We start from the raw sequence: 24,340 nt of genomic DNA on the forward strand, positions 1-24,340 counted from the left end.
AAAACCGATCTGGTTCTTCATTTTTCAAGTGTAAGCACTCACCAATGACTTCAGAGGCCAGCTGCTGAGTGCACAGAGTTTCAGAAGGCGCTTAAATGCAGACTCAAAAATGTAACTTGAGACACCCCTATCCTTACCATTGTTTTTAATGAAGTCTTGGCCATGTCTCTAAGACATTTGACTCCTGAACACCAGACATCCAGAGCCAGGGCTGCTCCCCACACTGGCATTGGCCCCACATAAAGTGAAGTACTCCACTCCGTGTAACGTGCCCTTAACAGCTGCCTCACACAGGATTAGCGTGCTGCCCCATTAACTTATTGAAAAATGAGCTGGTGACAAAAAACCAACCAACCAAAAAAAAAAAAAAAAAAAAAAAAACAAACACCAAAACAAAAAAACACCCACTCCCAACCTTGGTTTTTTTTTCCTCTTGCACCCCAATATTCCATAAACTATGTACAGTCAGCACACAGCCAGCACCTACCAGTCAGTTTATCACTCCCCATACAGGGTGATGTATGAACAAGTCTCATAGTGAAACTGAGGTTTTAGTGTAAGCCATATTTGCTTTAAGTTAGGCTATCAAGAAAGTAAATTAGATTTCTAATTCAGTAAACTGTATCCTTAATAAAAGAGACAAATTTAGCTGCAAACTAGTCTGCATCAGAAGGCTGAATATCAGTATTTGGTCCAGTCTCTTCTGTTATAAATAACTTATCACTACAGCTATGATGGCAAACATCCCCTCTTTCTTTTAAAACATATGAAAATACTCAATAAATCATTTATAACAATAAACAAACCCTAAAAATCTGCCAACTTGCCATACACCCCCAAATACTCACATTTCAACCCAGAACATAATTCCTACAAAGATATTGGAACACAATATGAGAAGTTTTGCACATTGTTTAAATTTCTATTTCAAACTTCATTTACACAAGTAGGTGTTATTTTTAACAAGTAAAATTTAGGGTGATTTTGGTCCCTTTGTAAGTGCATTCTTTTGAACTCCCTGAGTACCGTACATTCCTTTTTCTACAGTGAATTCTGACTGGAAGATGCTGAATAAAGTAGTTTTGCATTGCTGCATATAAAGTAAGGTCTATTGCTTAAAATGAAACACAGCAGAGTAAGATTTTACAAAATATGCAGCTCATGTTTCAGCATCGGAATTACGTGACAGCCTTCAGCTTCCCCAGAGCTCTCCTTTGGGTTCTGGAAGTGGCTAATTTACATCCACAAAGATAGTCAAAATGCAGTTACTGTTATTATTTATGTCTTGGCAGATAATTCTTACCAATCTGCTGTCATTTATACCTGCAAGTTAACACAATGGAATAGTCAAAGCCCACTTGGACCAGCCATATATATTCAGGCACTCCAAGGTCAGTAGCTAGTTGTGTAGGTTTTTATAAAAAAACCAGAAATTATACTAACAAACCAATCACCTAACTCCACATTTTCAAACACAGTAGTTCTTAACATTGTTAAAAATTAAATAGTAAGAAAAAGATTATACCACTTCAATATGAGTACTCATAGTGAAGTGTGAGTATAAGCAAAATATTGACAATAAACTGTAGCATATCGAGTATCCAGTTCCAAAAATAACTGTGGGCGGCAGCAGTGCTGAGAATTTGCTTACTGACGTTTTCTATTCTAAGGAAAAAAGAAAACTAGGCAGCACATTGAAAACATAAAGAATCTTGGGTAAAATGAGTTTTCTTTTTAAAAAATAATTCATAAAATAACAAATAACCAACAGTTCATTTTGTAGCAACAATATAAAGAGTTTAAGGTTACTGAATCAATCAGTACATACTAAAGATAAGATACTTTGATACCAAATGAGGCTTCCAGTTTCACTTAAGAACTTTGAGTTATTTAGCTCATGAAAGAATACCTTAAATTCAACAGATATGGCTGAATCTGTGCACTAGTTAAAATATAATATTGTAACTGCACATAAAAAGATGCATTTATATACAGTTTTTACAGTGTATGCACATGTGTGTATACATTTTTTTTTACTCTCCAACAAACACAACACAGACAATAAAAGGCAGCATAGAAATAGTGTTTTGAATATAAAAATGCTTTGTTTTCAATTCAGTAGAAAATGTGTAATTTGCATTTTGGCAGACTTACTGGTACAACTATCCAAAACCAGGAAAAGGGTCATGCAAAAGGGTTAAAATTATTCTCCAAAGTAAATAAGAGAAAACAAAAATGCCTAGTAGATTTGAGAGTACCTTATAGTTAATGGGAAAAGCATCTACAAGACAACATAAAACACAGAAATGGTTTGGTTTTGTTACTTTATACCTGGTTGTACCCAAATGCAGGTGATGAGCTGTATTTTGATGCTCAATAAAAAATGAAAATAGCATCTTTCTTCTCTTCCTTTCAGAAATATTTTGTCAAACTCAGCTTATTTCAAAAGCATAGTAGTATCATGGCCATTAAAAAAAAAGAGAACACATTGTGGACATTAACTGTTATTAAAAAAAAAGCAGACTCAAAAATATATCTTTTTCTCATACTTACAATTAAGTTTGTTAAAAAAAACAAAACAATAAAGCTTTCACAAGGTCAGACCAACTATCATCTTTTCTAATAAACTTGGTAAGTATACTCCCCATACATCTTGTTTCTATTGAGCATTTAGCTGTTGTTCTTATGCACAAGGAAATGTCTCTGCAGGAGTTCTAGTGGTTTGTAATTGTTTTCAGTATAGCTCTTTCGTATTTGACTGGGTTGTTCATACTCTTTTAGCTGCAACGTCTAACATGCTCCAAAACATACTCAGGAAAGTGCAGACTGCAGACCTGTAAGCCATCCAGCTTGCACGGCATCCTTGGATATTCATCTTCTTTCCATTTGTTTTCCTCTGGATCAAAAGTGAGAATTGAATCACTGTAATGACCATTGTAACAAAGGCCTCCAAGAACCATTATCTGTTTGTCCAGAACAGCTACACCATGACCACTCCTACCTATTGGCATAGAAGCCAATATAGTCCATTGATCAGTATCAGGGTCATAAACCTCTGTAGATGGACATCCTTGAGATTCAAAGGAGGCTCTCAGGATCACACAGACACCACCAAAGACATAAAGCTTACCATTATAAGAAATCATTTTGTGAAAGCATCTTGCATAATTCATTTTGCATTTGTTCTCCCAGCAGTTAGTGACCACTTGAGTTCTCCGTGTTCGCTGCTCTACTGTCCCTTCTTTACTGGGATCAAACACACACACTTGCTTCGAAGTTGAAGATGATGTAATTCCACCAGTGATATACAGCTTGTTACCAAGCACAGTCCCTTCATGTCCATACTTATTGACTGGATAGGGATCCACAAATTCCCATTTATCTTCAGTGATATCATACCGTTCAGTTGAGTAAAACGTTTCATCCCTGGTTCTCCCAGCCACTGCATAAACATACCTGCCAATCACTCCAACAGCAAACTCAGAACGTGGCACAGACATGTCTGCCATTCGTAACCAAGTGTTCTGTCTTGGGTCATATCTAAACACTTTGGATGAAGCATGGAACTCACCATCTGGCCCCAGTTCTTCCCCACCTAATAAGAACACAAAGTTATTTACAATGGCAAGGCAGTCTGGTCGTAAAGGTACTTGAGGACCCTCTAGCTCCCACCAGACCCTCGGTTTGTGCAAGAGAAGAATTTTACTGTTTACCATACTGTGTCCTATCATTCCTCTAAATACTGCAGTCTGGGGTTTGGCAGAACGGATTTTGTTCGATTTCATTTCCATCAAAGGCTGTTGGTGAACGCTATGAAAGTAATTCATGGCTTGGTCAACCTCATGTCGCAGCTGCCGGGAGTAGCGATAAAACTCTGATGTTTTTACCTATGAATACATTTAAAAGATATTAAAATTCTGACCAAGAGAAACAATCCAGAAAACCTAAATCACTATGTGTCATTAGAAGATTATTTTACTTTGTTTCATTCAGTCAATCTTAAGAGCAATTACATTTATGCATGTAGGTTTAAACTGATGTATTGTTATCCAAAATCCAGAAGGCAATTCAGTGATTAAGAGCAGTGACTAATATTTTCAGCAGAATAATCATATGCAGATTTTATGGTGGAATTAGGCACAACTGAAAACCCCACATCAAAAAATCATTATTCCTTCTCCTGAAAAAACCTTCTGTTCATCTTTTGCTTAATCCATAAAGTACCCAAATTAAAAAAAAAATCCATCTCTTCTTGGGTTTCAAAGACATTCTACACACCCATTCTGTGGCTACCAAGGTCTACTCTAGTCTGTTTTCTTTCTGAATTCCCACAAATGAAGCCCGAGCTCTCAAATGCTAGGCTCTGCTCACAGGGCTATTTAATTGCCATGAGGTGGGAAGGGAAGGTACCCAACTGCCTTCCTTCAGAATATGAACTTGCACCAACCACTCGTCATCACAACGACCTTATGGTTTTCCCCTCTGTGAGTCTCCACATGTTAACACATGCCTTTAACACAAGAAGGAAACATCTCTACCTATAATCCTTCAGTTGTGCATTTATTTGGCAAATTGCGGAGGCAGGTTTGAACTTTCACTTCCCAGGTGAAAGTTAAAACCTAAGAGCCATGCCTGCTCAGTTTCATAAGAGTTGTAAGCACAGGGGAAAATAAGAATTCCTTTCTGAGACCCTTCCTACTATCTAAGCCAATTTAAGTGCCTGAGGCTGGTCCCGAGACTACTCCAAAACACATTCCTGTCTTGAACATTTTAATTAATCTAGTTGAAGGCTGTCCTCAGCTCACTATGGGAATCCCTTCAGAGGCCTCATTCTCCCTGTACAGTCTGATGTAACATAGCATTTCAAATCACACTTCTAAAACAAATAAAAACCTGCTGGATGCTGCCAAATACACAAATCCTCCATCAGATTTGATCCTAAATCCCAGTTTCTTTCGCATAGAATTGGATTACTTTCCAACAGTCTGAAAGCCTTTAGTACCCACCATCTCCAAATAAGAAGCAATGCTCTGAAAAAAACATGGGAGGCCACTCTGAAATTTTAAGTGATCACATGGGAACACCAGGCGCTATTTTTAATTATCTTTTACCCCACTTCCTCCTATTCTCTGTCCCAAAGAACAAATGCCTCAGGGGTGGTGGTATGAATTTTGACATATATGGAAAGAAATTTATAAATTATTTTTCTTTATATCTTGTGAATAAAGTAGCTGCTTGTTCCATAAACACATACCGATACAATTTTGTTAGCCATCTGTTCATCATCTCTGCCTCGTGTAGTAATTAAGATATTCTGCTATCAAAGAATTTTTAAAAAAAAATATTTTGAACTGTTATTATTGAACACAATTTTCACAGTTTTTGAGACAGTTTGAAACACCAGATTTTTAAAAAATGCAGAATACTAACCTACTATTTTAAAGCAATCTATAGCTCAAGAGTGACAGTGACTTGATGTTTCTATTTACACTTTTTGTTTCTTCCACTTTAATTTTGACAAGTTCAACTTATCTTTGAAAAAAAGGAGGATGGTCACATGCAGCTCACATATATTATTCTTGCAGCTTCTTTCTACTGTTTTTACCAGAAGTGATTTTGGAGCAAAAAGGTTTACTCAGGTATGGTACTTACAGAAAACCCAGAGTAAGCCAAACATTTCTGGGAACAACAGCTCTATTTCTTCATTGCAAATAAAGAATATATCATACAAAGACAAATCTGCTCATATGGTATTTGTTAGAATAAACAATATACTTTGCCTGACTGAAAAGACTGATCATAAATTAGAGAAAATATGCTGGCAGGGAGAAAAGCACAGAAAAATGTTAACATAAAGGTTACAAAAAAAAAAAATAATAAGGATGTTAAAATAACAAAGAATAATGGCTGGGCTACTTTATCCTTAAAAGGGACTTTCAAATTCTAAACCAAAAGGACTACTTCAGGTATTCCCAAACTGGAGCTATCCCCTTTGGAATTAAACAAAAATATAATTTATCTTTGTTCAGGTTTTCTTGGATAATTATGGTAGACAACAGAAACAACATGCTTACAATGTGAAGTATATCAGTAAAGCCTGGCAGAGATATAAAATGTTTTTCTTCCTCCCTCAACATTTACAACTCTGTTATTAGATCTAGAAATCGGAATGCCAGCCAGAAACTGGAATTAAAATTAGCCTACAACCCCATCACTCTACTCCTTCACACAGCCTAAATCTCACCCCATGAGAGCACGCCAAAGGAAACAAGGAATATCTAATTCCAGAGAGACACCCTCAAGACCAGGGAATGAATCTATTAGTTTACTACTGCTTATCTCGACAAAGGCACTCATGACAAAAGAAAAGCCTCAACCTCTTACCTTTAAAAAATGAAAAAGACATCATGGAGCAAATGCAAGTCCCAGTTAATAACACCCCTCTGTGACTGAAGGGGAAGCTTCGACAAGCACAAGTTTGAAGAGCTGAACACGAAAATACACAAGCACCAGCAATTCTTACAATATGCAGAAAAATAATTCCACAAAATAAGAGTGATCTACTACCTCACTTCTGGTAAGAAAAAGTAATTGGTGCATTCCTAGACTTGGCTGTTGAGGAAAAATATCCCTGTTTTAGCTATCCACCTTTCACCTGCATAACCTCTGCCATACAGGAGCAGTACCTCTCCTCAGGCTCAAATGATAGTCCAGGATGGATGTTAGGATCTGTCTATAGCAAAGTATAGACTGCTCACACACTTGCTTGATGCAGATGAAAACACAGCAATGTAGGTCATTTGGCCCACTTTCAGTCACACATTATGAAATGTTCCAGAACTACTGAGAGCCCTGTTCAGCCCCTAGTAAGGAAAACCCTCTGCCCACAATTTCAAATAATTTTAGAGTAATTTTTATTACTTGTACATATAATCAAAAAAGAGAAGCATTAAAATTTGGGTAGTTTGGTATTTAAAACAACCGTAAGTTGTGAATATCAGCAGATGAAAGCCCAAAGCCTTTTGAAGGAATTTCTATCTGACACCCAAAACACGCAGAAGGAAAGCTCTCAGCTTTCAAAAGTAGGCTCTGCCACTACCTCTAAGTAAGTAGCAACAAGAAATTGATAAGCAACTATCAAAGTGCTTATTAACAGACCAATTTTCCTGTTATGTTCAAATGGAGAAGCTCTGGAAGGAATGTGTCCATAATTACCAACATTCAAACAGAATACACGGATTTTGGCAAAACAGATGGAAATGTACAGCAATTGTCACGAACCCTGAAGTAAAACAAAATGTGCATTCCTAAAGAGTACATCATCAACTCTGAATTGATAAAAATACATAAATGCTTCAAAGCATTTTTCAAAGTTTTTATTTAAACTGTTTTGTTATCTTGCTGAAGGGTCTCAAAGGCATTTTAGAAGTTGGGCTTCCTTATCAAGCCCAGTCATTCTGGAAAGGAATTTAATCCAAGTGCTAAAGCTTTGCTCATGTGATAATTTTTTTTTAACATTTTTCACATTCTTTCCAATTCCTTCTTTAATTTTCTGGAGAAAACCTTCTCAAAGAGGTTATGCTGGCACACAGCCTAATGCAAGATCTCCAGAGATGGAGAATGGGAACTATCTCAGTATAGGAACTACCAGACAATCACAATCAGACTTTCAGCTATACAGACTGAGAACAGCATAGACAAAATCAAATGTGTTACTCCATAATAAAAGATGCAAAAATAATTTCAAACATCCACCCTGTAAATTTGAGCTTTAATGCATTTTCTCTTCTTCACTTCAAATCAGTGAAGCACTGCATAAAAAAAATGTTGGCTTTCCAAATTAATGCAGTGATTATTCATTGCCTATTTTTCTGCTGTACTGAATGCATGCTTTTCTAGTTGTAGCAGCTATGGAAATCTCCAAATCTTCCATTTATATCATATGAAGTAAAACAAAAAAATTAACCCGCTAATTTCTAATTTGAAAAGTTATCCCCACAGAAGACCAGCTGTGTCCTACATTATATTGATCAACCTTCCCCCTCCCCAAAAACAACTATGCTAATTAATAAGCTTCAAGAAGAACAATAAAATGCAAGGTAAATGTTCTGTAACACATTTAACTTCAGTATTTAGCCTTTTAAAAATATTTTCCTCATACAACCATTTACAGCTAATGCTCTATTTGTATTCTTGTTACTTAGGTTTATAAGAAAAAGCTTTCAAAACCAGAAAGAAAGGTTTGTTTTGAACTGCCCAAACTAAACAGCTATTATTTGTGCACCTGGTAAGTAAATTTCAGTATGTTACTATATGGGATGGATATTAACTTGCTTCCTTCTGTAGAACTGGTAAAAAAAACCCAAGACAAACAAAAACAAAAGCACAGAAAAATCTCAATGGTTGATAATGTCACTTTTATCATCTCTAGTAATGTAAACAGAGAACTGCTTTAAAGATTCTAACTTATTGTGCTCAAGTGTTGAATCTGAATGTGTGATGCAATTCAGCTACTAGGAGTACAGAAACAATGCTCCACCTTGCCAATGAACAATGATGGTACCTGTATCACACTTGTAAAGACCAAATTCTTACTAAAAGAACAAACAACAACTTATTTTACTAGAGATTAACCTGAATCAACACTAAAGATCCATCAACTCCACTAATAAGGATCCTTATTATTGTCACATTTACTTACCTCTGGTCATACTCTAATCACAATTATAAGCTGGTATGAGAACTGCTGAGTACCAGTGAAGGGCTTTGAAGGGCTATTCTGCAAGAATAGAAGTCACTTAAGTATTTTCAGCCTAACCATGGAAAGGCACAGCCTCTGTGCAGCAAGGACAATGCCCTCAAATTGATTACTCAGCTGCTCCTTTTTAGAAACTGGAAAGAGAAATTGTCAAAGTCAAGATGGAGTCTAAATCTAATCTCTCAAATCAGAGTGGAGTCCACAATCTCTATGTGAAAATTAAGAAGCTCAGCACGTAATAAATACTGCTAGCAAATCTATTCAAATCAACAGTAACCTTAATAGCCAAAAATATTAAGCACAGCACCTATTTGCAATAAGAGGGGCCCCTGACTTCACCCACACTTCTTATTCTACACTTCAGCAAACGAAGCTGTGTAAGTAGATACATATGTACTACTAGACATGGAGGTAGATGGGAAAAAAAAAGAAATTAAACACACACACTACCATTAAACTACAATGACATCTTCTCAAAAATTATTGTTTTCTATGAACAGGACAGCAAATATTCAAAGATAGTGTGGTTTTCATCCTACCTCTACAGCAGAAGCTGATGAACCTAGTGATTAATAAATTTTTTATTTAAGATAGCAATTAATAAATCAGCATGGGCAAGTAGTCATAACAAACCTTACAGACTGGACATAAAAAAATGGATTTTAAGGACAGAGATTTCGAAATAACATTTCAATCTGAGTAGTACACAGGAACTAAATGGAGCTTAAACAGTGTATTTCAGTGAAATTCATTATATGGTTGCCTCCAGTAACACAGAGATTAAGTCAGATAAAGGCATGCCAATTTCTATCTAAAAAAATTTCTTCAAGACTTACAGAGCTATGGATGTTCCACAAAATAGGAAATCACAACGTGGATAGTGAAACTTGTGTTTTTCCCCAAACACTTTGCCTTTACTTTCTAACTATCCCCTAAATCCTTACTTGATTTATCCTTCCATTTTCTCCATACATCTGCATGTACTTTAAGGGCTGAGGAATAAAAGGAGTACCTACTCACAGTTCAGAAGCCATTCTTCCATGACAGTCTGTGGTAAGCAAACATGCTGTACCTTCACTTTGCACTCTAAATGCTCACCAGCCTCCTGGTATTAATCTAGACTCACTGATTTAATTATTAAACTGTACACTTCTCCAAAGAAAAAAAAAAAACATTGTAAGGAACAGAATGGCTTAAGAGGACAAAAGTATCCTTACCATGACTGGCAAAGTTAAGTTATATAAGTCACTTACATCCTACAGCGACAGGCATCTGAGAAATGTGTATTAGAAAGATTACACAAAAGTACATGACAAGCCAGCCAGTGTAGAGCAAATACAGAGTTTGGTGAACTGGAAGAGTCAACCTCAGACTGTATTTGGTACATTCATGCATTTAGTATGTACTGACTTCAAGAAAAGGGTGGATTCTCTTCATGGATCTTACCACTATTTCCCCATTCCACACAGAGAAGAAAGAGGCTCCCACCAAGTTACTGCCAGAACAGTGAACAGACTTTATTAAAAAAATAAAGTGTTCTATATTCTGATGTTGGCTCCAACTGCGGTTGTCCTTTGTCACTTGTCCTGCTGGATAACTTAATATTCTCTAGCCAGAGTAAAACACAAATGCATTCCTAGCTGAAGTAACAAATGACATAATTAGCTCTGCTTCCCTCTGCTGAGCTGTCTCACTCCATAATCTGCACCAGCTTTTCTCTGCTCCCACATACAATTAACAGAAAGGGTATTACCAGATAAAGCTTTTACATGTAGGTATAGAACCTGGCATGCTGAAAAAACTTCTCTACTGAAATTGTACCTATTGGGCCATTTGGTAGCTGTCAAGATAAAACCTGAGAAGCGCTCCATGCAGAATTTATACCTACACTATCAAAACCAACTCCAGGAGTTATACCCAAACATATATAATGCTGAAGGTCAACATACACTTTCACTTGCACTTACAGAAATTTAACTGAGGACAGCTTGATGTTTGAGCTTGCATCCCCAACACTCATATAGCTGAAGCAGACTCACAATTCCTGCCTTACTAGGTTAGCCTCTAAAAAATAACTTGTGAATTCTGTAGGTTTTATTACTGAAGGGTTTAAATGATGTAATAATATGGTAGAAGTGCTATTTAAAACAAAACACTACACAGTATCTTGCAGAGTTCAGCTCTTACTAATTAAAAAGGTTTTAACCCAATATAAACAATTGGAACACTATTACATTAATGTTCTAAAATATGTTTATGTCTATAGTCCAATATGGCATAAGGAATACATTTTATGTATCATTACTTCCTATACTCAGTTCACACACAGAAAAAAAAAACCAAAGTATTAAAATTCACTAGTCTGAAGTAAATAATAGCTCTTATAATCTGAAATACAAATAAGTAAAAGAATTACTGCTTGGATGATGCAGTGGCCCTTAAAACCACCAAAACCAATACAAACATGTCTGTATATTCACTAAATTCTGAAGTAAAAATATATGGGAGATTAATTTGTAAGAAGCACAACAAAAACATTGGGTCTGAACTGCTATCAATTTGCTGAGAGGTGAAAAACACAGAAGTTGAAGTTGTATCTTGTAACACAAAATGAACATGGTTAAAACAACACAGGTAAGTAATTCCTAACCTGAACACTGTTACTGGTCTGTAAGAGAAACTACTTACAAAGTATGTAATCCTCTACTGTTAACAAATATTCAGAGATTCTCAAGAACTAGAAAACATTTTGTCTGTTCTTCAACAGAAAAGTAGAAAAGGCAAGTTCTCCTTTAACTCTTACTACATACAATGAAATACACTGAATTATAAGATCATCTGTTACAAAGAATCCTCTGATATTTAAAGTAAATCATTACATTTTATACCATCAATTTTTGATTGCATTGTCTTGTGTACAACCAAGTGTATGTTTAATTTTGCAGGATCGGGGCTTACTTCTAATTGCTGTGTAATACCACAAGTACTGAAGATACAGCAACAACACTGAAGACTTCAGAGCAGATGCTACTTTTCATTTGTAAATAACCCTCCCCTGTACTTAAGCCACAGAAGATCTACATCACTGTTCTTGATTATATTGATATCAATCGTCATAACATACACCCTGCACATATCATGTGCGGGTCTAAAGCTTCTGGAAAGCAAGAAGCAACTTGCAGAAAACAGTTAAAACTCTGAAATCAAACTAGATACAAGTGACCTTATTTCAAAAGGTCTTTTCCATATAAAATCATGTATAAACATGTACTGCAAACATACCTGTTCTCCAGCCTCTGCAGGTATTATTGTCTAATAACCAAAGACCACACTTCTAGATGTTGGAAAGTACTTGTGTGCTTTTCTTTATTAGGAAAAAAAATGCTATCATTTTGTTCTTTCTCATAGCTTCCATAATCTTACCTATTTAATGGCATGCTGCCCTAGCTAAATGATGAATCCTGCCTATTGCTTTTCAAATGCACCAACCTTCTCAAAAACACTGGATGGTGTCATCAAACAAAACCTGATGTTCTGAATGATGGTGTCCGTATGTCTCCAGCGTCTTCTATCGTGACGTAGCCAGGCCTGAACAGCTTCATACAGCTCTATCTCTGGAAACCTGCTCAGATGATCATTATCCAAGTAAGACATGAGCTTCTCAAAGCTCAGATATGAAAGAAAGTCAGGTCTGGACATGAGTGGCACAAAATTCTCTAGCAGAAAAGAATCCAACTTTTCCCTGACTCCTTCAATGTTTACACCGAAATCATCCAGAAGTCTCATAATTTCTGCACAGTTTTCTAAGCAGATTTTAGCTAAGAGAAAAGAGCAGCAAAACTTTACCACTTCTATAAGCTGGACATACATGGCAGCCTGAAGGATTTCATGAACAGTGTTCATGCTCAGTTCAATAGTTCCATAGTACATGAATTGGAGGACATGACTGAAGCCTGTAGCTGTCAGACCTTTTAAATGGATTTTGTCCTGATCTCGTTCTCGCATGTCTGCTGTGAACATAATCCTGAAGTAATCGCTCTGGGTGGCAAGCAGTGCTTTATGGGCCTGAAATTGGTGGTCTTCAATGACAAGTGTGACATCAAGAAGCAATCCCTCCTCATACAGTGCTCTGAATCCTGCAGAGACACTGGTGTCGTGGATGGAGGAGCTAAACCCTTCCACGTCCCCTGCCATGAATCACCTGGGGGGAAGAAAAAAATAAATAAAAATAAATCATAACTTCTAATAACATATTACAAGCCCTTCCTTACCAGATAAATCCTAACTGAGATGGCTTTGATTAGGACTTGAAAGTCTTCATCAATTTTTCTGTTTCTCTACAGCTGAAAAATCAACTTAAGAAATAACTTAAAAGACAAACTTTAAATATTTCTCCCCAAACCAAATATCCTCATTTTAAAGACAGGGTAATGAACAAAAGTAACTACGCAATACTGTCAAAATGATTCCATAACTCCAAGTTAATTCATGGTCATACAATAAACTAAACTAAACCCTAAACTTTTTCCTCTCCTCCCTGTCAATCTTTGTAAAGAATTTATCTCAGGGGAGCAATAAAACACCCACTCTTGAATATCAAAGGTCTCAAAAAGGAAACCAAACTTCCTTAACTTCAGAAACAAGCTTCAGTAGATCTGTACATGGTATGATCTAAAAAAAAAAATTATTATGTTTTAAAATCTATGTCAATTTACTCGGAAGTTATTTGTAGGAAAATGAACATTTCCACAGTTACTATTTGAGATTGTGTGCTTCATTTCTCCTGTAAAAACACAGTCCCATCATGTTCTCCCCCATTTCTTACTATAGTGATTAATATTAAGTTATGAGATTTATGAAGTGCAAAATACTAAGGCAACAAGAAGCACTGACAAGAATAGGTTACAAAAAATAATATTCTGTTTAATGAGCTTAGTGAAGCCTAATTGCTCATTAAGCATTTGCAGATATGGTGTTACATATATGCAAGTTATAATTAAACTGCAAATAAACCAAAAACATTTGAGAGTAGCAGGATCCTACCCTGTTGGAGTAAAATCAATTATCAAAATAAAAACCTACTCAAAATCCAGAAATTTCTCAAAATGTTTCTCAATTTCCTTGGGTTTAGGTAGGGTAAAGTTGCACAACACAGTTTGAACCAATTAACAGTTCATCAAATGACCACAGCACACTCCATTCTCCTTCTCTGTCACATTCCACAACCTGAGCTTCTGCTGCCTACTTTGAGCCATTTCTGGTGTTCATTTGGTTTCTCCAGAAGGTCAATTCAACTCAAAAAACATGACTAAAAAATAAACTAAGAGCAGGGAGGACAGACACGAAAAAGACACATGACACAAACACGATCACCCCTTCTCCCCAGCACATAGAAAACCTCAAAACTAGAAATCTTTCTGCTTCCCAATGAGCTGACTACTGACCTGACACTGTAGGGTTTTGGCACAAGAACTGACCTGATGCAGAGGGCAGGACACATACTTGTGCAGGAAGAGAGAGAAAGAGCAACAGCTTCCCTACTTGGCATTCATTTACTATTAGGATTGGTTCAGCTACTTTTGTTCCACTTCTTCCCAACTTAAATTACACTTCAACTTTCCCTCAGATATTTGTTGCATTTAACTCTGAATTTTCTACAGCAAATAAAGCTAATAATGTTTTGGTACTGGCAAACCACATGACAAGCTAAATAACATCAACACATTAGAAAAACCTGTAGATTCTCAATGTCATAACACTTCACACAAGTATATGGACCCGGAAGTGACTCTAGGCAGGATCGTATTTCACAGCCTCAGAGAGCAGTTATCACTTACCCCCACTTCCTCAAGCACTACCTTCTGGCTGCTACCATTGTAACAGGAATGCATTTCATTAGACTCATCAATAGTTAATCATCTCCTCTCCTTCACTCCTCAGCACATATCCTGGAAAACCAAACTGGAGATACCCTTTGTCTTTGCAAAGCTGAACTGGTGAGTGGGTGTTTGTAGCCACACCTCATGAAATTAGCACCACTCCCACATGTTGAAGCCTGATGATGGGTTCTGTGCACAGTAAAGTCAGTGCTGGGAGTGTTCATTACAATTAAGACCTTCTCACTAAATTCAAATTCCTGAGAGTAAGAGCAGGATCAAAAAGATGACAATCCAATCACTTTCTCACCAGTATCCAAGAAAGCAGCTTCCATTCAATGTCACTGAAAACAAAGAGAAACATGCAAACTGCTCTGGAACCTCATATTGTGAGTCTCTTATTCCTCAGCATCAAATGCCTACCAGAAATAAAAATTACCATCAAATATGTTTTAGTTGTTGCCAATTCTTGCACAAAAGCAGATGAGGAAAGAACCACTTCACTAGTTCTTACCACCTCAAAAAGAAGCAACCAACTGAAGAGGAAGCATAAAGCCTGACTTTACAGGATTTTACTTTCTAACTGGATTTCTGATATCAAATAAAAAGGTAAGTACTAATATTCTTCTGTCTTTCATCAAAGCACTCGTAACTCCTCTCCTCCCATCCCCAGTTCTCTGATGTTTAATAATAGCTGAGGTCATACTCGGTCATTCCTGTTCAAGAGATTTAATAATCACTTGCCTTTAAACGGGTCACTCATTTTCATAAAACATACAGCAACTTAAAACAACTCTCACTGCTGTCTGAAATGAGCCAAGAGGTTCAGTGGTTACAAGGACTCTCAGACAGCACAACTGTGCAAGTTACAGTGCTTTAGGAGACCAACTAAAACTTGGGTCAGCCAATGATCAGGGTTAAAAATTAGAAGGGACAGTTGGGATTTGCAAATGTGAGAATGAGAACAGAATAACACAACATTGCATCATGGGACAAAAAGTAAAAAATGAAGCAACATTCCCCAAGTGACAGAAGCAATATATATTCATCTGAAAATAATGGGATCTCACATCATACAGGGGTCAACACTTGGAAATTATTACTTCTGAATGTTTTAAAATGTGGGTGTTTAAATCACTTAATCCCTCTTTTCACATTCCTGCTGATATTACTTTTAGTAAATCTGCAGTTTTCAACATCAACGTATTTTTCCTCCTAAACTGCAGCAAGCATTTAATGGATTACTTAAGTAGACCCAAAACCAGTAAGACTTCTCCTTACACAATCTAAAGAAGCTTCAGAATTCTATGAGTGAAAAGCAAAAGGACTACTTGTCTTCCTGCATTAGTTAAAAGGAGCAAATATCCTTTTCTTGGCATAAAACCATATACATTATCAGCAGATAATTTTTTCTTTAAAACAACAACAAAAAAAGTATTGCCAGTGCAAAGATACAAATGGGTTAAAATAGTACCAAAACCGGGAAAGTAGGTAATTAAATGCATATTATGCTTAACTGGTAAAAATCTTCATTTCAAAAGCTAACATCCATCGTCAAAAGCAAATAGTAATGTGGTAGTTCAAACATTAAAAAAAGCAATACAAAATACTCTCAAACCAAGTAATTTTTCTAAAGCATAGCTATGCCATTCCTCCCACACACAGACTTGCAATCTTTGATGTAATTCTAAGCACTATTCAAATGCTGCAGTTATTTCCCAGAGGACAATACATATTTTTTTTTCCATATTTTCAATAAAAATGGAAAATTCAGTTAAGATTTTCTTCATGCATGCAAATCACAGCAGCACACTTAATCCAAAGGACGGCATGGAGCCTGCAGTGGTCTATAGGAAAACTGAAACAAAAAAATTCCAATGTATAAACAATGGAGGGGAGGTGGGGGGCAATGTATATTGACATTTGTTATTGTTCTGCACATATTAGAGCTGATCAGGGTAATGCAGCACAGGAAGTAAGACTCTGCTGAAAAGCCAGAAGAGAAATACATTTAACCTTATTTGCTGTTCCTTACATTTTTCCCTCCTTTAGCACGTAATGCATTAGATTCTACAGTGCTGTGACTGTAAAACCACTTACTTGGAACACTGATTTCTCATCTTTATTCTGCAGCTGTAATAAAAGTCTGAAAACCCTACTCCAGACTGCTTTTCTGGCTAAACAAGGAGAACAGTCTTTCCTCAGGGTGTCTGAGGCTCTTAGTCACCAGCAGAAGAAATGGAGTCTAAATGCACTGGCTATTGAGAAGCAAGTTACAGAATATCTGCTTTTGACTCATGCCCTCCTGGATTTAAAATCTCTCCAAAAGCAGTACTACCTGAAAAAGGGCCCTTGGATATGTGTCTTTATGTAATATGTAAGCTTATATGCATTTTCTACAGACAGAAATTCATTGTTCTAGGAAAGTATTGACAATACCAAGTCTAGCACACTAGCTCAAAGGAAAATTTCTGCTTTCCTTTACTGTTGTTCTTTAGCAATTCATTTGGGATGCTGAGACAGAATCAGGAAGATTTGTTTTGTTTACTGATTATAGAGTACTTGTTCATTTTACCTATCCCATAAATATTCTAAGAAATCACCTTTGGGGACAAGCTGAACAATAAATTTTCACATAATAAAGCACTATTATCTAAGAGTTACACCATAAAGATATTTCAGCAGACACACAGAACCATGCTTTGGTTACACAAAGTACTAAAATGGAGCTTAAAATGCAGTAATCTCTTCCATCCACCAAATGCATGCATTTAAATGTAAATTTTAAAAGCCATTATGCATGATTTATTTGGTGAGGTGCACAGCAAAGGCTATCTAGAGCAGAATTATTTGACCCTAGTTTTGTAAATACACTTTTTTGAAGGAAAAGAACATTTCTCCATAGTCAAATGTTACACACACATATGAAAATACAACAAGTACCTGAACACATTTGCAAACATTCACAACTGCATACATGGCTGAAGCCTGGGCCTTTGAATGCAGTGCCATGTATTGAGTGAATGCAATTATAACATACACAGCATAAGTAACTTAACCCCCAAATTAAACCTTTGTTTACATGGTTTAAAACTAAAAACATTAAATTTGTCCATCAATAGTCCCCCACTAACAGCAACAGGAGTGATGTAATGTGGGATAAATCAACACCCAGTGGCTATCAAAACTTTCCATTGCTACAATTGCAAACACAGGGAACAAAGAAATACACGTAGTTTCCATGTGTCTTATCTAAAAATCCTTTGTAATTAGTACACTGAATTTGGGAAACAATTTATTTAAAATACATTGGTATGTTCATGTTTAAGACTTCACCCAATCCATCTCAAGAATTCCAAAAGCACTGGATTACTTGAGAAGGGAGAAATTAGGAGCTTACTAATCACCACCAGTCAGAGGAACCAGACAGCCAGAACTTCAGAAATTAAACCTTGGCTGCTCCTGAAAGCTGCCCACATTCCATTTCTTAGGGGCACAGAGGCGACCAGGACAGCTCCCCTGACAAGCTCAGCCCATGTTGCTATCCGGGAGCAATCTGAGTCAGCTCTTAGCAACAGCAGCACTTTGTATCATTATGGCTGTGTCAGAAGCATCAGAACTAGTTACAACCAAACCTACTAAAACTCAGCATGGACTGCGCCTCAGCTCAGTATGGTTATTCTTCACTCCAAGTGCGCCAAAACCTGTAACTGCACTTCACAGACACTAAGATAGCTTGAACCATCTGTCTAAAAGGTCACTGCGTCACACCACCTGTACAAAAAAACCTGATCCCAAACAGAGCAGGCTCAGCTCAATGCTCTTTCAATTGCATTTACTGATACCAGAACAGGTGCCCTGTATAAAATAGATGGTACATCCACAAAAATGAGAATTATCTTTAACTGGAAATACTTGTATCACTAATACCTAAAAGCTGAATGATGACAGTATTGAAAATTACAGATTAGCCACTGCTCTCAAAGTGGACAGGACTGCTCCATCCTGAATATCAGTCCATACATACACACATATATATGTACATATATTTGTGTCTTTTAGAATGATTAATCTTTTACGATGTAAGAAAAAGATATGAATAAAGCATGATTCTTTCACTGTGAAGACTTTTGTTAAGAAAATGATAGTCTATTTTATGCAGAAAAGCAGCAAGCTAAGTATCTGTTAGTAACAAAAAAACGCTATCTTTTGTGATTTATCACAAATTGTTAGCATAGCAAGATAGGAATGAGCTACAAGTAGTATTTAAACTATATTAATAAAAATATTTTAAATCTAAATTAGAATTGCTAAACTACCTCCTCCATTTGTCTCTTCGTTATCTGTATCTTTATTGCTAACTTAGCAAGTACTCCTAGCACCTTCTGAGAACATGACATTAATTGTGCCCTTTGTTCAAGACCCACAGGATTTGACCTCACTGCCAAATGTCAAACTCACTTACCAAAAAGACAGAAATCTCAAACATATTTAATTTCTACACATATCCCCCAAACTGGCAGCTAGATGAATGAAAAAGGTCTGAGGTCTCCAGTATGAGCTCAATGGTTATCTGCTGTGCTCTGCTTGCTGAAAGGCAAATCAACACGTGTAGATCCAAACCAGCCACGGGGTATAATTAAGGAAAGTGAAAGGAGATGTGTCAGTGGGAAAGTTTATAGGACATGTGGTAGAAATTAAGCACATTTGCTAGGTGATGGAAGGGAAAAGACAGGAAGTATGTTGGTACATGGTGGTATGCTCAGGGGATCTGAATGTGAACTGGGGCAATGGTGGTGCAAGAGCTGGGTTATTCTACAGGCAAGTTTATATAATAAGTCCACAGGAAGCCAAACTTCAGTTCTGTCATTTTATCCAGTAATAGCTCTACGATTCTCCTATTCCTCTTCCAAATGGGAGGAAAAAATCCCAAACTCCAAACAATAAAAAGGTGAGAAGTTTCAATTTTTAAGTGACGTTTCAGCATTCACCTAAGAAATCAGAGCTCCAGTACCAACACTGGGCAGCTCTACTCGTTCAGATCACGGATACTTTTTTCGCCATCAGCTACGATCGGGATGGGGGGAAGTAGATATGGCCATTTTCGGGGCAGGAACTCAGATGACCTACTTCAGCCTGTCCGCTCGCACGTTCAGCCCCTCTCTGCTGCGAGCGGAGCCCGCAGGCCGAGCTCCCCGGCAAGCGGAGCTGGCAGGCCCGGGCTCCGCCACTTGCGGCCGCAGGAACCCGAGGGGCCCGGCGGAGCTGCGCCCGCCCCGGACCCGCCAGGCATTCTCGCCCGCCCGGCGCGGCCGTGCCCCATCCCCGCTCCAGCCCGCCCGCTCCCCGCGGGCACCCAGCCCGCCGCCCCCCAGCCCGGGGAGGAGAGTCCTGAGGGCCAGGAGGGCGCCCGGGCCGCCCTCGATGGGACGGGCGGCGGCGGGAGGGCCCGGGGGATCCTTCACCCACCTCTCGGCAGCGGCGGTGCTGAGGACGCGGCTCCTCCCGCTGGAGCGGCGGAGAGGGGCCCTGGCTCCGCGTACCATACAGCCGGGGGCGGCGGAGGGAGGCGCCGGGGGGCTGCGGAGAGGGGCAATGGCTGAGTCGAAGCCGGGAGGAGGGGAAGGAGGCGGAGGAAGAAGGGGGGATCCTGGGCTCCCTCCTTCCCGCCGTCCGCGCTCGGGGAGGAGGTGGGAGCCGCCCCCGCCGCGCCGCCCGGGCACCGGCGCTCCCGGCCCGGCCTCGCCCCCGGGGTCCCCGCCGCCCTCACGCTTGTTTACCTTCCGCGCTGCCCCGCGCGGCCGCGGGCGCCATGTTCCCCCGGCAGCACCGCGCCGGCCGTCACTTCCGCCGCACCTGCGAGGAACGGCACCGGCACCCCGGCACCGGCACCGCCCCGGGCCGGCCCCGCTCGCCGGCCCCCGGAGCCCCGGCACGCCCCGAGGAGCACGGCCGGAGAAAGCGACACCGAGAAGCATCCTGTGCGTCCGGCCCGCGAGGACGCGCATCCACACGCGTTCTCTTTCGGAGAGTCGGTGTTGCTGCGGCCAATTTCTCTGAGGCTATGGCAGCTCCCAGTTTTCTCTGGCAGCTGCCCGGTGTAGCGCTGTATCCCGCCCCGGGCTACAGCAACCCCAGCCCGGTGCCGGCTGAGCTCCGCCCCGGACAGCGGCCAGCCGCAGGTGTGCGGGCTGATCCCAGCTCCCTGCTTTCCGCAGGCTGCCTTGCCAGCCGGCGTGGGAACCGGGTCACCAGAACCCCAGGGGTCAGAGCAAGCAGCGAACAAAACTGCACACAAGGAGCACAGCCCTGAGTGGGGTGAGCAGGGCTCTGCCTTAGCACAGACATCACCCCTTTGCTTTCGCTATTTTGCCTTTGCCTGGCAAATTCTGATTTTATTGTAAGAAATTAAGTAACCCACCCGGACCTTTAGTTTGCCACTAACATCCCCAAAATATTTGCTCCCCTTCTATGTCACCCATTGCTTTAAATAGTAGGCCACAGGTGCCATCCTCTCCCTGTTTACTGCTGTTTCCATCCCCTTCACAGCCTATTTTCAGTCTCTCAGTACCATCCCCTCCCCATTCTTGATTTATAAAACAAGTGTACTTTCTCTATAGCTGCCACCCCCAATATGAATGTCTTTCGCACCTTTCACACAATGAACCAGCTACTCTATGCTGTGCTTCACAAAGACTTCCCAATCCTATTCCCACTCTGTTCAACGGCCCACCTACTGCTCCCTCTGATACAATCAACCTCCCATTCACTCCTTCATCCCAATGACCAGACCTCTCACGGCTTTGCAACTCCTTACTATTCCATCTCATTCACTCATGCAGTAAATTTGCCCCATCTCCCCAGTCACTGTTTTAAAACCTGTTATTTGTGCCCTTATGGTGAATAAACTGGCCTTTACAGACCCGCCCTGTCAAGATAGCAGGTTTTCCTGCCACCTGTGTTCCAAAGGAGAGACATTCCCTCCCTTTTCCATAAGGTATATATCCTACTGCAGCAAGCATATACCCATTTCAACAAGGAAAAATGTGTAGAAACAAATTTTCTCATACACAGAAATAATGAAATCAAAACTTCATGCATCCTTCTGCACCCCTCAGGCTTCTGACCTTCATAGGTGAGCAAGGGTGGATACAGCTAAGCAAGACTCTCATGTTTTACCTGACTGTCATTTTGCTGTCTGCAGTTTGTGTCAAGCTGAGGCGCAAGATGATCTTCAGGTCTCTCCTACACACTGTCACAGAAGACCTCAAACCTAGCCACAAAACAAAACCACAACAGCTTTGACATTTAAAACATCTCAATATTTGAGAGCACAAAAAAAAACACCTCCCATCCCCTTCTCCTTCACACTGAACAATTTGCTTCTACCAAAAAAATCAAAATACGTTAATAATGTCTCAGTTCTAGTCTCCTAAATAAAATTATATAATTATATTTAGGCCTCTGACAATGACTACTAGTATCAACATGACCTTACTAAATATTAATTTGAGATATAGGTTGACCACTCTGATTTAGGCATCTGTACAAAGTCAGTTGCTAAGTAGTTACCACTGGCTTAAATGACACTATTGCAATGAATAAAATCCTGGATATAGTGTTTTTAGCTATTATTAATACACTAGTTAGGATTTAATTCTAATATTTTTAAACTTTATTTATTCAGACATACAATACATATATATTGACATATGACGTCACCTCCTAGCAATGTTCTTGCCTATTTTAGTTGGGGTTGTTCAGCCTGGACAAGAAAAGGCTCTGAGGAAACCTTGTAGAAGCTTTTAGTGCTTAAAGGGGGCCCAAAAGATAATGGATTTTCCCCAAGGGCATGTAATAACAGAACATGGGGGAATGGCTTCAAACTGGAAGAGAGCAGGTTCAGCTTATGTGCTAGGAAGAAATTCTTTACTGTGAGGGTGGTGAGGCACTGGCACAGGTTGCTCAGGGAAGCTGTGGATGCCCCATCCCTGGAAGTGTTCAAGACCAGGATGGATGGGGCTCTGAGCAACCTGGGATAGCAAAAAGTGTTTCTGTGCCCACAGCAGAAGATTTGAACTCAATGATCTTTGAGGTCCCTTCCAACCTAAACCATTCTATGATCCTACAATAATTAGACATTTGCAGACTTTAGACATTTCTGGGTTTTCTTTATGCTACAAACATTTCCAAGTAAGCGCATTAAAATAGCTGGAGTACCTCAGAATACGTAAAATGTACAATCTCATTGCTAAAATAGAAGCAACAACAGTGTGTGTATTTTTTTCATATTCCTGACAGGGTGTTTGGTGAAGATTAAGTCCTTTTTAAAGGCTGTTTCAAATATGACAAAAAAACTATTTCCGTAATTTTACACTGCACCGCATTTATTGCATAATTTAAACAGCTAAGTAACTACAGAGTCCAGTATTTTCAGTTCATTTTCATAAAAGAGGGATTATACATGCGTGAACATCAAGGCAACTGCAACCAAATATTGCATCATGTTCCCACTACACCTCGGGTATCTCAGATGTTTTTCCCAGAAGTGAGATATTTAATAAAAAATTGAAAACACCATGTGGCCTGATAAAAGATTAGATGTGAAAATTTATCTTCCAGACCAGTGTAAAACATGATTGGGTTACAAGACAAAACACATTCTGTCATTGGCAATACTATCATAGATACCTGAAGGTTTCTTCCAATGTGTTCCTGTTAATTTCTTCAGATCAAGAACACTGGTGTGTTTGCTCTAGTTATATTTAGCAGAACTCACACCTAGTTCTCATATCAGGAAAAGATGGAAATAGTAGCATTTGTGAAAGTGGGAGGTTGCAACTGCTGTTAAACCAGGCACACCAGTTTCACACGCATTTCCATCATCACATTTCAATCACGTGGCTGTCTGCGCTAAACCTGCTTTTTTTTTTTTTTTTTAACCTGCAAAGCCAGGAAAAATCTGAGAACAAACGTGCTCTCCAACAGACAAAGACACTGTTGTTGGCACAGCACACACATATTTCAGATAACTAGTTATCTGTATTGAAACCGGTTTTCCTGACCAACGAGGAAATACTATCAGCAACATCCTCTATGCTTTTAAAAGGTTCCCATGAAGAAGTCAGTTTGATTTCTCACAGGGAAGGGTTGGGAACTTGGCCTCTACTTTCTGGAGAACCTCTAAACTGGTTCTCATCACTGGATCAGGGATTTTATTAAACTTTTAAAGTATTTATGTCATACCAAACTCAGGAAACAGCAAGCGTTTGGTGGGATTTTTACCTGTTTCGTAAAAAACATTCAGGATGTTCGTATGTTGGGGCAGCTCTCACATCCACATGGTCTCCCTAACAATAAGCGCCCAGTCTACAAAAGACAGCAACAAGAAAAAAGGTTGAAATTAGAAAGATCTTCTCATGCCGACGGCCAGCAGAAGTTGTAACACATGTACGGTGACAGGTTACTGTATTCGAGCAGACACCGCGGTCGATGTGCTCGTTTCAGTACATACATGGGCCGTGCTTCAGTTCCCCCCCCCAGGTGCCCTTCTGCATCTCACCTCCTCGGCACCCCAAATAAATCCGCACAGCAACAAACCCGAGCGCGGTACGAGCCTCCCGCCGTCGGTGGGTCTTTCACCGAGCACGGTCCCCCTTCTCGCAGCCACGGCGCCGTTTCGCACCGGCGCTGCCTGTGCGGGGCT

The 24,340-nt window shown here is 39.3% G+C and overlaps 1 protein-coding gene across 2 annotated transcripts; it reads right to left on the reverse strand.

Moving 5' to 3' along the window:
* Positions 1-362: 362 nt before the first annotated feature.
* KLHL15 (kelch like family member 15) lies at positions 363-20,485 on the reverse strand. Of its 2 annotated transcripts, XM_062488082.1 has the most exons (4): positions 20,415-20,485; positions 20,104-20,214; positions 12,248-12,959; positions 363-3,887 (listed from the first exon to the last, which is right to left on the reverse strand). In XM_062488082.1, exons 3-4 carry the CDS (start codon positions 12,950-12,952, stop codon positions 2,778-2,780), a joined length of 1,815 nt encoding a protein of 604 aa, XP_062344066.1. In that variant the 5' UTR covers positions 12,953-12,959; positions 20,104-20,214; positions 20,415-20,485; the 3' UTR covers positions 363-2,777. The 2 variants fall into 2 exon arrangements, with proteins under 2 accessions (XP_062344066.1, XP_062344067.1); XM_062488083.1 differs by lacking the exon at positions 20,104-20,214 and having other exon boundaries at positions 20,415-20,484.
* Between the last annotated feature and the right edge of the window lie 3,855 nt (positions 20,486-24,340).

Source organism: Cinclus cinclus, chromosome 2 (assembly GCF_963662255.1).
Source record: "Cinclus cinclus chromosome 2, bCinCin1.1, whole genome shotgun sequence".
Taxonomy (NCBI): domain Eukaryota; kingdom Metazoa; phylum Chordata; class Aves; order Passeriformes; family Cinclidae; genus Cinclus; species Cinclus cinclus.